This window comes from Brachypodium distachyon, chromosome 2 (genome assembly GCF_000005505.3).
Source record: "Brachypodium distachyon strain Bd21 chromosome 2, Brachypodium_distachyon_v3.0, whole genome shotgun sequence".
Lineage (NCBI taxonomy): Eukaryota > Viridiplantae > Streptophyta > Magnoliopsida > Poales > Poaceae > Brachypodium > Brachypodium distachyon.
In genome coordinates, this window is record NC_016132.3 from 1,964,846 (window position 1) to 1,978,785 (window position 13,940).

A 13,940-nucleotide genomic window follows, 5' to 3' on the forward strand; every position below is an offset into this window, starting at 1 on the left:
GGTAGGTATCACTGAATGTAGAATCATATACATTTCAGTTCTACTAGATTAATGACACTGATGGTGACAACGTTCTGAAATTTGTACTGGTAAATTGCATGTCAGGTCTGTTCATAGCAAAATTGCTACTAGTTGCAAGAATCTGTCATAAACTGATCAGCACAACTCATCACATAACAGCTACAGCCTGCAGCAATGTATGGGACCATATTGTTCTACTCTGCTCAAGTATCCTGCTAAATACAAGGATAACACTAGCACACTAACACAAGAAAAACTCCTGCTTTTATTTTGCTACTGCAAGGAGCAATGGAGCGTCAAAGGCTCCAAGGAATTGTGAAGGTGAAAAACATCTCACGGATACAGTTGGAGGAAGAGAAGCTTGATAGTTTTTGCTCACTGTTTCTTCACAAGTCAAAGTCAGTCAGTTGTGATGGGTCAAAGGGGAATGGGTATGGCAGGCAGACCAGAAGCCCCAGGAACAAAATGGCGACACCGATGCCAATGTAGTTGTTCTCGGGCTCTGTAATCTCCTCAGAGAGAGGAGCAATTGGACCCCTCTGTAGGAAGAAGATGAGCACCACCCAGTAGAATGCAACGTCACTGAAGAGAGACGAGAGCCCCAGCAATCCGATGGTTACGCTGCTGAGCCGAGATGATATCTGTCACAAATGCAAGTTTGGGTTCATCAGAGAGTGCATCACAAGTCAAGGGAACAGAGGTTCTTCATAGCTTCAGTTAAAAGTTCAATCTTCCTTATGGTCCAAACAGCAGCATCTTTACCTTTCTTCCCCACATGGCGAATGCTATGCGACCGCCATCAAGCTCTCCTGCAGGGATGCTATTGATGGCGTTGATTAGGAGACCAGCCCAAGCCCACAAAACCAGTGGGTTGATGGCTAGTTGTGTTCCTTCTTTCAGGGCATCTCCAAGAATAAGCTTTGCTGTGCCAAGAAAAAATAGGTCAAACTAAACAAATTTTCCATAGTTCAACACCACACTACTGTTTGTGCAGTACACAAAGCAATGCAATATTGCAAAATTGTTTTATGAACATCCAAGTGCTGATTAACATCCAAAATAGAAGGGTCCCTTTTTAAGTTATTATGAACACGTACCAAGACCACCCAAAAGGAATGATTCGTGAAAGACGGTTGGATCTACCACGAGACCAAGACCATCGCTTGGAGGCAAGATGAAGCCTAGTAGCAGAAGAACAAATCCGAGGGAGAATCCTGCCACTGGTCCAGCAGCTGCTACCTTCAGTAGGTCCTCGCGATTGCGGACAATATTGACTATTCTTGTAATGGCACCAAAAGATCCTATCTGCAACAGTAAGACACCCATATATTATGGCGAGATAGATAAGTTAGCAATGGTGCAACAATAAATCTTACTGCCGTAGCCATGGAAATATCCCATATTTACAGTTTTTATATTAGGATATGCAATCAAACCAAAACAATGTTTAACAAAGCTCTTCCAGTTTCTCATAATCCAGAATAACATGCTTCAGTTAAAGAAGATAAACAATGACATTTCAGACATTATTTTCCTTTTATAGAAAATGACAAAACTAAAAAGAATTACTGATAATAAAAACATATATTCCATAGTTGAAAGTGTATGCCTGCAGCTTACTTGCCAGCTAGGAACAAAATATGGTACTGCAAGCTTGACACCAACATCCTTAGCAGCAAGGATATGCCCAATTTCATGAACGCCTACTATGAGCGCAGTTACTAGGGCACCAGAAAGTCCATCCTTCAATAGCTCGAGGTTATCAAATGTTGATCTGGAGAAGAAAAAACTCATGAGCAGAACTTGTAGACCAGTTTCTGGCTTGTGGCATGAGAAGGTGTTTGAGAAAATATAGGTTTTCTTTTAAAATAATTAAAATCAACCGCAATCGGTGGCTCAAAACAATGCAAAAGCATACAATTATTCACATGAATCAGAATGCTAAACTAATATAATTGACATTAGAAATTTCATGTCTATTAAGAAGACATCACCATAACAAGAAGGCACAAGTTTTAGAAGCCAATATCAAGTGTCGAGTATAGCATCACTTGACCCCCACATGAGCCTTCAAAGTTGTGAACACACGGGTATAAGGACGTGTTGTAATTGAAGATAATATGAAGCAAAATAGTTTACCTTAACTCTTTACATTATAGAGGAATGAAGAATTTAACACAAGATAATATGAAGCAAAATGTTGAATAAATGGAAAAGGAACCTCATACAGCAAGTTGTCCTGCAAGACAGGTACATTTCGAAGCAATAGCGTGAAGATGGTAACAACCCCGAATACAGCAGCAGCAGCCCACTCTGGGATGGCTGAAATTTAATTTACCAAGAATCAGATCAGCAAGCTTAACATGAACTTCAGAAAAATATTAGACCAGTCCGAGTAGTGAGCATTGACCCTGGTGAAGATACGAGGAATTTTTTTTATTACCTCCAGTTGCAGGCTCCAATGTCTGTTTAGGTACAACTACTGCAACTGGCTTCTCATCCTCTGGATTAATGAGAAGAAAAACCTTATATTCATCACCAAATTTGTTCTGTTGATAACCAGGAGTTGCACACAGGTCAGAACATTCACATATTTCTACAAGCTTTAGATTTCTGAAAGGATCAGCTTTTAAAGTAGCTCGCTACCTGTAGTCGAGTTGTGATCTTCTCAAAACTTTTGGCTGGCACACCGCGCAAGTTCCCCTTAAATAGTATTCCGCCCTTATGTAAACAAACAAAAGTACTAAATATAGGCAGTTATTCTAAGCAATTTTATATCTCATGAGGACCTTCAAAATCTGAATATAAATCATATACATGATCATAGCCATATTTTGTAAGAGCATTTGGTTTGTTTTGCCCAACTGCATGCCTTCTCGTGTCACCAGGTATTAGTTAGATTACGCATGCAAATTTATAAACACAATTAGTAAAGAAAAATTGCAACTGATCTTCAAGAATCTGATGTGTGCACATGAAGCTAAACCATGATATCTCAGATATTCACCTCATAGGGCTCGTGGCTGGTCACGAAGAAGGTGTCAAAACCAAAGACTTGGTCCTTCAGAATGTCTATTGTAGCCTTGGGAATCGTAACAGATTCATCAAGCTGTTGCTGCACATCATTGCGATTTAAAAAGTAAATCTTAAGGCTCATTACCTCATTCGGTTCCAGAGTTCAGAAACATTAAATTAAATAGCCCAAGGGAGTAATACATAGTTTCCCATTAATTAAATAACCACTCTACCCATAAAGATATTGATGACCAAGAAGTAATATGTCTGATTTTTGATGCCCCAGTCAACTTATGAACATATACACCGAGAAAATTAATATGGAGACGGTTACCTTCATTCCAGGCAAAGGCGAGCCACTAGCAACATCAACAACCTCCACCTGCTCCTATTTTGTAACAGAATATCAGATATTCCATGATTGCATTCTCAATGTCTAGTAGTTGAGATCATCTAAAAAAATGTCTAGTAGTTGGTCAAGTTGTTGTGGCATCAACTAAGATTACTACAAGCATAGATACCTGCACATCGCTGTCACTGGCCGCATTAGCTCTAGCATCTCCATCGATGTTCTGAACTGTGTCGCTGGCCGAATCAGCTCTAGCATCTCCATCGACGTTCTGAACTGTGTCGATGGAGTTTAGCAGTTCTGCACTCGGGGATTCATCTTTCGTCTGGCGAGGCATGGGAAAGCTAAATATTATAGTTCAGTTACATGTTCATCTAGCTAGGATCCTAAGTCTGACAGAGTGGCATGCATTAGGAAGCACACACTGCAGACCCAGCTTGAGAAACTGTAGAAGTAAGGATCGTACATTATCTGCACTGGAGTCAATCTCTGTAACTCCATTTGCTTCTGCAACACTACCAACTGAAGGCGATGAATTAGACTCATACCCAGCCTCTTTTTTCTCCTGGAAGAAGAAAGAAATCTGAATATTTACTGTCTGGATTTTTTTTCTTCCATTAGAATAATTATCATTCATAGTATGCCAAAGCAGCGTGTTTAGCTGGATAATTCCAGAAGTTTCTACCGAAGCTCTGAAAGGGGAGAGCTTTCCTCCTTACCTCATCATCGCCATTGCTCGCAGGCACAGGCTCAGGCTCATCCACAGCTTGGCACGCAACCCTTCGACTCCCAAACCTTCAATCATCGCCATGAAATCGACGATGAGAAATCTCACAAACCACAATTAAATTCCCTTTCCCAGACAAAAAAACCCAAGAAAGAAAAAACATAGCTAAGCTAGCTCACCGAGGCCCGGCGGCAAGCTGCGGGAGGGCGAGCGTGAAGCGAGAAGCTCCGCTCCTCCTCGCCGGCACGGCGGTCGACGCGATGGGGAGCCGGCGGCAGCAGCATCCGTACGAGGAGGACGACGACGACGGAGAAGAAGAAGCAGAAGCAGAAATCATGGCGGGCATTCGAGGGAGGAGAAGGAGAAGAAGCGCGCGCCTTATCTCTTCGGGAAACAGAGAGAAGAATAGATAGGAGATCTTTTCTGCGGCCAGGATTCGTCGCCGGCACGAATCTCAAAGCTGAAAGAGCTTCTCTCTGGCTCTCTGCCCTCCTAACCTACTACGGCTTGTCGCCGCCGCCGCGAAGAAGAAGAAGACGAAGGAGAAGCCGGAGCTCATCGCCGGCGAGCGGCATGAAGAGCTTCCCGGTGGCCCGCGGCCACAGCGTCTCCCTCGCGCTCTTCTCCGATGTCTCCAACAGCCGGTACGTTTCCTCTTTCACTCCAGAGTCCAGCCTCCCCTTTTCTACAAATCCTATGGAGTTCTTGCTTGGCTCAAGGGTTCTGCTTTTCTGGTGCTGGATGAACAACCGCAGGGAGCTCCTGGACCTGATGCAGTCTGGGAAGCTGGAGCCGGAGGTCGCTTTCCTCAACGCATCGCTGGTACTCTCTTTCTGTATCCTGAATCAGCAATTTATGTATATAACTGAAGTCTATATCATCAGCTGTCTGTAATGTGTGCAAGTTCATACTTTTTTTATGCTTCTGTGTGACCAAATTAGCCGGTGTATATCTATCAGGTGCCGGATGTGTTCCCGGTTCTCGCGGCGGCGCACAAGGCGCTGCTCGCCAAGTCGAGGGAGGCGCTGACCACAAGGACCCTTCACTCGGAACTCGTCTACAACTACTCCGGTTCCAAGCATGTGGGTTACTCTGCCTTTTCTTTTCTTTGTTTCTAGGGAATTACTCTAGCATTACATGATGGCATTATTCTCGTTGCGGTGGCTGTGACAGTTTGTATGGTTTCTTGTTTCAGATAACGGAATCCCTGAAGCGATGCGGTGTCGCTGATGACACGCAGTATATCCTCGCGGCTCGGTTTGATGCTTCGGATGAGGAGGTACTACGTATAATGTTTAGGATCCACCCCTTGTTCAGTCATGGTTTTGAACCTGCCAGTTTCTTGGTAGTAACCCTGCAGCAATCGACCTTGTATCTCCTTTCATAAATTGCATTCTTGAGCAGGTTAGTCTACGTGAAATGTGGTTGGATATGGAGTCCATAGACTACTTTGAATCATGAGATATATGCTAGATTTCCAGCATGCCTTGGCGTGAGTACCACAAATCTGAAGTTTTAAACTCTTGTCCTGTAAAAGCTGAAAATTGTTTAAACATCTTGCTGAAACTTTCTGTAGCTGGAGACCTAGTGTTAGTACTCTCTTTGTGGACCTTGAATCAAGAGCTTCTTGGAATGACCTTAGTAACTAACTTGAAGCATGCTATGTGCGGCACAATCTGATATCATGGTACACTGATATCCGTGGCTCCATATTTGTTTTCTTGTAATAACAACCTAGCAAAAATGTATGAGTTCAACTGTGTTGATGAACTGCGCAACATACCTGCAAGCATTGTCTGATGAACTGATGGGGGCTCATCTCCATCTCCTTCTCAATGCAGACCACTCTAATTGTTTCGTAAGCACTATGAGATGAATCGAACAGGTAGTGTTATTCTATGTCGTGCTCTCTAAGGGAACTGCATTCATCCTCATTTTCGTGCCATTTATATTCCATTATTCCATATGCATTTGTGCGAGTCGTTATTCTTCTGAGTTGAGGAATATATTTTTTAGATGAACTGAGTTGAGGAATATAAACAAGTGATTACTATTGAATTTCAAATTGTATCATCCCAGATGAAAGCAGTGCAAGAACTCATCAGCGGAACGGACATTGATCTATCAGAATTGGAAACAAGAGCGAACCAGCCAAAGATTCTGAAGGTTTTTTTTCCTTCAAATCGACACTAGTTATATGCTAATATGGGTTTTGTAATAATAATGTTTTATTGTATTGTGATTCTGAGTATCATAACTATTTTATTTTTCCTTCTCTTGACCCCCTTTTTTCTGCTGGCAGCAATTTAAAATAACACCCCAGGAACTATCGATATCTACACTGCCAGAGGCAATCGTATGCAGGATCGCCGCTCGAGATGCTCTCTAAGATCTTACGACAGAAGACTTTTTCCACCGTTGCGTGTTGAATTCTCTGGACGAAAACATTGGTTGCACCTCTCTTTCACTTGGTCCTCAATGTTGTGTGTGTGTCTGTAATAGCACTTAGTCAGTGTTGTAGCAACAGCTAAATACTTGTAAGGTCACAGTTGAATGTCTGCAAGGTCATTTTATCAAGATTTCGTGCAAGCAATCTGCAATGACATTTCTGATGTTGACTCAGAACTTATCTTTCGGTTCACGTGTTCTGTCCAAATGTTTCCTGCAAAACTGACCCAAAGTCCAAATTGGGTCATCCTCTTTTTGCAAGCTGAATTTGTGCAGACTACATTTTCAAAATCTTTCGTAGGTCATATTTTTTTTTCCGAACCGGAATCTATTACGGAGTAATTAAAAAGAATAGAGACGGAAAACCGGGTAAAAACAAAAACCGGACCTCGAAGGTCATACTAGTATTTGCTGTTAGCATTCCAGCAGTAGATGCTCCATGGACAGCAAAAAACTTGCAGTGGAATATACCCAGCACAACATCATAGGTGGACGCATGAATTTAGTAGATAAAAATGACATGAGATCTGAGCTCCCCCCAGCTGAAACAACCAAAACAAGATGAGCCCAATTAGTATTTTCTTGTTAGGCTGAGACCAATTAGTATTTTCTTTTAGGAGTAACTTTTCTTCTTCTTGTTGGGCTGGGCCCAATTAGTCTTTCTCTTTTTTGCTCCTTGCTGGGCTGGGGAAGGGCCGGGCCTTTTACAGGCCCGTCTGGACCCTACACAGCCGGGCTTGAGGGGCTCGGTCCTGGCTTAGGCCCGTTTAACAAGGGCCGGGCCGGTGGCCATCTATGCCCCCATCTCGCTGCCGAGCGCCCCAGTCCCCTCGCTCCCTGGCTCGTCTTCTTCCTCGCGCGAGCGCCGCCGCCCCTCCCTCCCCATCCGGCGCCGCCTAGCGCCCAGACCCCCTAGCTCGTCTTCCTCCTCACGGGAGCGCCGCCACCGCAGGTTGGTCTCCCCTTCGATTTCCCTCGCCCCCGATCGTTTCTCCTCCCATCACCCCACGAACGGATCTCGCCCTTAATCTTCCCAAATTCAGTAACTGAGGCAAAATTCAAGCCGCCCTACCTTGCCCTACTGGGTCCTCCGCCCGTGCGGGTGGTGCGTGGGGGTCTGGGGGGAGTTTAACTGAACCAGTTCACTGATGCTTCCATTACTATCTAGAAAAATGGTTCAGTGATACTTTTTTCCTGCCGTTCGAATGGCTCCTTCTTGCATTAATTAATGACTGCGTGCTTGTGCTTAATTTTGGTACCATTGGAATGGCTCTTTCTGCCGTTAATGCTTACTGGATTGGATCTTTCTTGCGTTAATGGCTACTGATGTTTGCAGGGTGAAGGTGTGAGGTGGGAGTTTCTTCCGTTGCCGTCGAGTTTGCTGATGTTTTCTGTAAGGCAGGATAAGTAGTTTTGTCCATCCTATAGAGCTGCTCAATGATGGAAGGCAACAAGGTTACAGTTGAGCCAGCAGATGGTCAGGTTATGGTTGAGCGGGAAGACGACCAGGTTTCAGTTGAGCTGGAAGAAGACCAGGTTTTAGTCGAAACGGATGATGACCAGGCCTTAGTTGAGCCAGAGCAGGACCTTGCACTGCGTGAGCAATTCCTTGTCATCGGCCAAGAGTTTGCGAATGTTGATGCTTGCCGGAGAGCCATCAAGGACATGGCCATTGCTTTGCATTTCCAGCTTCGCGTCGTGAAATCTGATCGTAGCCGGTTCATCGCCAAATGCTCCTCAGAAGGCTGCCCGTGGCGTGTGCATGTCGCCAAGTGCCACGGTGTTCCGACTTTCACAGTCCGGACATTGCATGGGGAGCACACATGTGAGGGTGTTCAGGACTTGCATCATCAGCAGGCCACTGTTAATTGGGTGGCTAGGTCCGTTGAGGCAAGGCTAAGAGATAATCCACAGATTAAGCCAAAGGAGATATTGCAGGATATTCGGGACCAGCATGGGGTTGCTGTTTCTTACATGCAGGCATGGCGCGGAAAGGAGAGAAGCATGGCTGCTGTTCATGGTACTCTTGAGGATGGATATCGATTTCTTCCTTCATACTGTGAGCAGATTGTGAAGACGAATCCTGGTAGTGTTGCGGTATATAAAGGTTCTGGACCGGAGAATTCCTTCCAGCGGCTCTTTGTTTCATTTCGTGCATCTATTTATGGTTTCTTAAATGGGTGTAGACCCCTTTTAGAAATTGACAAGTCAGACCTGAAGGGAAAGTATCTTGGGACGTTGCTATGTGCTTCAGCTGTTGATGCTGATCATATGATGTTCCCTGTAGCATTTGGTGTTGTTGACTCTGAGAGCGATGAGAACTGGATGTGGTTTGTTTCAGAACTGAGGAAGATGCTTGGAGTTAACACAGATAAGATGCCTGTCTTAACAATACTCTCAGAGAGACAAACACAAGTGGTTGAAGCTGTTGAGGTCAACTTCCCCACTGCTTTTCATGGATTTTGCTTGAGATACGTGAGTGAGAATTTCCGTGAGGAGTTCAAGAGTCCTAAACTTCTGAACCTTTTCTGGAGTGCTGTCTATGCTCTCACAACAGCAGAATTTGATTCAAAGGTAAAAGATATGATGCATATCCAAGATGTCATGCCATGGTTTGAGCATTTTCCACCAAATCTCTGGGCAGTTGCTTACTTTGACGGTATCCGATATGGCCATTTTAATCTCGGGATAACCGAGATATTATATAACTGGGCCCTGGAGTGTCATGAGCTTCCCCTTGTGCAAACTGTAGAGTACATCAGGAACCAACTGACCTGCTGGTTCACTGAACGAGATAAGCTGGCACTATCCCTCAACTCAGTCCTTGTTCCATCTGCTGAGAAACTTATTTCTGAAGCTATTGCTGATTCACGATGTTACCAAGTCCTCAGAGCAAACAAGGTGGAGTTTGAGATCGTGTCATCCGAGCGAACAAACATTGTGGATACTCAAACCAGGTTCTGCTCGTGCCGCCGGTGGCAAATTTATGGCATTCCATGTGCACATGCTGTTGCTGCACTGCTTTCATGTGGTGAAGATCCTCGTCTTTATGCACATGAGTGCTTCAGCGTAACAAAGTATCTGGAAACTTACTCTCAGCGGATCCATCCAATTCCAGATAGGAGCCAATGGAGCAGTTCATGCTCTGGGCTACGAGGCCCAGGCTACAAATCAGACGCGATACTTCGTCCACCCAGGATCCGGAGGCCTCCTGGCCGTCCCAAAATGAAGATCCTCAAGATGGAAAGCTTGAAACGGCCGAAACGGATCGTTCAATGTGGCCGATGTCATCTTCTTGGACATTCTCAGAAGAAGTGTTCATTATGAAGCTGACACATACTTGTATCCATCTTGCTTCTTTGTATGGTCAATAGAATTAGTATCTATTAGTTTCTTACTGGCTTTTGGTTAGGTAGGCAGTTTTGTTTTACTGTTGTGCATCTGACTACTGTCCTAGGTCTCCTTTTCTGCACATATATTTAGGTTGGTTACATGTCATTCAAGCAGATACAAGAAAATTTGCTGGATAATTGTTTGACTGAAGATGTTTCAAGCGAGAACTGAGTCAACTGAGTTCTTGTAAAGACCCTGACCTGACTGGTAGTGTTAGTTCATATGTATATTTATGCCTTCTGTAATCAGAATTTTCTAGGAGCCTTCCCTGTTTCTTTCCTGGACATGCCTGCTGGATTATGGTTATGGATGCAAACACTTTTAGAATAGATACATATTGGGCTTCTTGATTCTTCCTTTTGATCTGTAGTATCCAGCAATCAGCTAGGCGAAGGAACGTTGGCGGGCACTGGAGTTAGAAGATGTTCGTTCCCTGCTGAGCCAATGCATCTCTTCTTTGGAGGTGTGCACTTCTATCCTAGAAACGCCGATGGATAAAGCCATTGAGGTGATTGCCTTGCTGTGGTGCTGGTGAATGAATAGTAACAAGGCATTGAGGGGAGAGCCTATATCTTCTGTGGGCGACTTTCAGTATACAGTCTGCTACCATGTTCACGAATGGCGGACGTTCCTGAACAAGAAGAAATGAGAATTTCCACCGAGTGAGGATTTCATATTCAATTGTGATGGAGCATTCTCTTCAGCGACCATGCAGGGTGGATGGGGATCAATGTGTTGCTCGAGAGTCGAGACTCAAGACTGCACCAGTGACATCTTGTTTGAATCTCAAAGCTGGAAGAGCTTCTCCCTGACCTACTAACCTACTACAGCTTGTCGCCACCACCGCGGAAAAGAAGAAAAGAAGACGAAGAAGGAGAAACCGGTGCTCATCGCAGGCGAGCGGCATGAAGAGCTTCCCGGTGGCCAGCGGCTGCAGCATCTCCCTCTTTCCCTCCAGAGTCCAGCCTCCCCTTTTCTACAATTCTATGGAGTTCTTGCTTGGCTCAAGAGTTCTGCCTTTCTGGTGCTGGACGAACAACGCAGGGAGCTCCTGGTCCTGAATACCTGATGCAGTTGGGGAAGCTGGAGCCGGAGGTCGCTTTCCTCAATGCATCGCTGGTACTCTCTTCTGTATCCTGAATCAGCAATTTATTTATACAACTGAAGTCTATCATTAGCTGTCTGTACTGTACCGCGTGCAAGATCATACTTTTTTTATGCTTCTGTGTTTTCAAATTAGCCGGTGTATATCTATCAGGTGCCGGATGCGTTCCCGGTTCTCGCCAAGTCGAGGGAGGCGCTGACCACGAGGACCCTGCACTCGGAGCTTGTCTACAACTACTCCGGCTCCAGGCATGTGGGTTACTCCCTCTAGCTGTTATTTTTTGGGGAATTACTCTAGCTTGTTCTTGGTCTTGCATTACATGACGGCATTGTTTGCGGTGACAGTTTATGTGATTTTGGGTTTCAGATAACAGAGTCCCTGAAGGCTGAAGCGATGTGGTATCGCTGATGACACAGTACATGTACATCCTTGCGGCACGGTTTGATGCTTCGCATGCAGAGGTATAATGTTTTTGAGTAAAATGCATCAGAGGTCCCAATTCTCTCGCAAAAGTTCCAATTTAGTCCTAATTTTTTGATACTGCACATTTTAGTCCTAATAGTTTCATAAGTGATTCATCACAGGTCCTATTGTGTTTCGGGCGTGTCTCTCCTACTCACGTGGCTATTTGGGCCCACATGTCAGGTGCCAAGGTGGACGCACTTTTGCTAAAACAAAACCTGCCAAGGGCCGACGGCAGAGAAGGAAGAAAGAGGCAGGGGATTTCTAGCACAAATGCGTCCACCCTAGCACCTGATATGTGGGCCCAAATAGCCACATCGGCAGGAGACACGCGCCCGAACCACGATAGGACCTGGGATGAACCAATTATGAAACTATTAGGACTTAAATGTGCAGTTTCAAAGAATTGGGACTAACTTGGGACCTTTGCGAAAGAATTGGGACCTTTGATGCATTTTACTCAATGTTTTTTATGCGCCCCTTGTTCAGTCATGGTTTTCAACCTATCAGTTTCTTGCTAGTAACCCTGCACAGATCTCGTTCCTAAATTGAGTTCTTGAGCTGGTTAGTGTACGTGAAATGTGGATGGATCTGGAGTCCGCAGACCACTTTGAATCATCAGATATATGTTAGATTTGCAACATGCCTTGGCGCGAGTGCCACAAATCTGATGTTTAAAACTTTCTTGTCCTGACGGTTAGTGTAAAAACTGAAAATTGTTTAAAAATCTTGCTAAAACTTTCTGCATTTGGAGATGTAGTGTTAGTACTCCTTTTGTGGTCCTAACCAATAGCGTCTTGTAATGACTAACGATTTTAGTAACTAACTTGAAGCATGCTATGTGTGGCACAATCTGATTTCATGGTAGGCTGCTATCCTTGATTCCATCTTTCATTCTTGCAACTATAACCTAGAAAAAATATAAAGTTGAAAAGAACAGGTTGAAACATGTACATCTTTACCCACAGATGTATGATCATTATATACCAGAATTACCTATCCCTGTAATCAGCATAATGGTGTGGATGAGCTTCAGAACATAGCCGCAAGCATTGTCTGACAAACTGATGGGGCACTTCTCCCTCTCCTTCTCAACGCAGACCACTATTTGTGTTGGAAGTACAATGAGTTGAATCGAACGAGTAGTGTTACTGTATGTGGTGCACTCTAAGGAAATGTTACTTTCTGCATGCACCCTCAGATTTTGTACTATTAGATATGCATTCGTGTGAGTCATCCTTCTGAATGGAGGAATACAGACAATGATTGAATTTCAAATTGCATCATCGCAGATGAAAGAAGTGGAAGAACTCATCAGCGGGACCGAGATTGATCTATCAGAATTGGAATCAAGAGCAAACCAGCCAAAGATTCTGAAGGTTTTTAGTTGAACTCGGCACTAGTTATATGCTACTAATATGGGTTCTGTAATAATAATGTTTTAGTGTATTGTGATTCTGAGTATCATAACTACTCCCTCCGATCCATATTAATTGTCGAAATATTACATGCATCTAGATGCTTGTTGGGCAAATTTGAGACAATTAATATGGATCGGAGGGAATATTTTATTTTTCCTTTTCTTGACCGAATTCCCCTGTTTCCACTGGCAGCAATTTAAAATAATTCCCCAGGAACTATCAATATCTGCCAGAGGCAATCGTATGCACGATTGCTGCTCGAGATGCTCTCTGGGATCTTAAACATCCAGAAGACATTTTCCACCGATGCGCGTTGAATTCTCTGGACGAAAACATGGGTTGCACCTCTCCTTCATGGTTAAGCCGTTGTGTGTTGTAATAGCATTTAGTCCTCAATGTTCTAGCAACAGCTAAATACTTGTAAGGTCACAGTTCCATGTTTGCAAGGTCATTTTATCAAGATTTCGTGCAAGCAACATGCAAAGACATTGCCTATGTTGACTCAGAACTTATCTGTTGGTGACATCATAGACTGATAGTAAAATATGTGCATCATGTGTGACCTAGGTTCAATGGTTGTATGGCTTTATTATGCACATAACGATGCGGCACCGCTGGTATATTGTCTCCATGTTAATTTTTTGTACTATTGGTTGTTTTGAAAGTTATATACTATTGGTTGTTGGCTCCCCCGGTTCACATGTTCTGTCCAAATGAAGTATGAATATGATATTGTTCTTTGTATTCTGCCAGTTTGCCAGCAGAGCATAGCTTGAACTCTTTGCAAAACTGACACAAAGTCCAAATTGGGTCATCCTCTTTTTGCAAGCTGAATTTGTGCACACTACATCTTCAAAATCCTTTGTAGGTCATACTAGTATTTACTGTTAGCATTCCAGTAGTAGATGCTCGATGGACAGCAAAAAACTTCATAGGAATATACCCAGCACAACATCATAGATGGACCACATGAATTGAATAGATAAAATTGACCTGAGA

The 13,940-nt window shown here is 43.9% G+C and overlaps 3 protein-coding genes and 1 pseudogene across 4 annotated transcripts; 3 read left to right on the forward strand and 1 right to left on the reverse strand.

The window, feature by feature from the left end:
- Positions 1 to 75: 75 nt before the first annotated feature.
- LOC100822953 (probable zinc metalloprotease EGY2, chloroplastic) lies at positions 76 to 4,503 on the reverse strand. 2 transcript variants are annotated; one of them, XM_003568366.4, is made up of 13 exons: positions 4,292 to 4,503; positions 4,105 to 4,180; positions 3,852 to 3,950; positions 3,558 to 3,710; positions 3,371 to 3,424; positions 3,029 to 3,136; positions 2,668 to 2,742; positions 2,465 to 2,570; positions 2,250 to 2,343; positions 1,642 to 1,795; positions 1,119 to 1,326; positions 784 to 944; positions 76 to 662 (listed from the first exon to the last, which is right to left on the reverse strand). In XM_003568366.4, the coding sequence occupies exons 1-13, from the start codon at positions 4,456 to 4,458 to the stop codon at positions 408 to 410; spliced, it is 1,710 nt and encodes a 569-aa protein (XP_003568414.1). In that variant the 5' UTR covers positions 4,459 to 4,503; the 3' UTR covers positions 76 to 407. The 2 variants fall into 2 exon arrangements, with proteins under 2 accessions (XP_003568414.1, XP_024315809.1); XM_024460041.1 differs by lacking the exons at positions 4,105 to 4,180; positions 4,292 to 4,503 and having other exon boundaries at positions 3,558 to 3,729; positions 3,852 to 3,946.
- Positions 4,504 to 4,537: 34 nt separating this feature from the next.
- LOC100827271 (EKC/KEOPS complex subunit TPRKB) lies at positions 4,538 to 6,737 on the forward strand. Its single transcript, XM_003568379.4, has 6 exons — positions 4,538 to 4,756; positions 4,868 to 4,934; positions 5,072 to 5,194; positions 5,308 to 5,391; positions 6,192 to 6,278; positions 6,415 to 6,737. Exons 1-6 carry the CDS (start codon positions 4,686 to 4,688, stop codon positions 6,499 to 6,501), a joined length of 519 nt encoding a protein of 172 aa, XP_003568427.1. The 5' UTR covers positions 4,538 to 4,685; the 3' UTR covers positions 6,502 to 6,737.
- A 634-nt stretch (positions 6,738 to 7,371) lies between these two features.
- Positions 7,372 to 10,228, forward strand: LOC100828991. The gene is made up of 2 exons (XM_010232140.2): positions 7,372 to 7,512; positions 7,897 to 10,228. The coding sequence occupies exon 2, from the start codon at positions 7,998 to 8,000 to the stop codon at positions 9,885 to 9,887; it is 1,890 nt and encodes a 629-aa protein (XP_010230442.1). The 5' UTR covers positions 7,372 to 7,512; positions 7,897 to 7,997; the 3' UTR covers positions 9,888 to 10,228.
- A 215-nt stretch (positions 10,229 to 10,443) lies between these two features.
- On the forward strand, positions 10,444 to 13,609 carry LOC100839899 (annotated as a pseudogene).
- Positions 13,610 to 13,940: the final 331 nt, after the last annotated feature.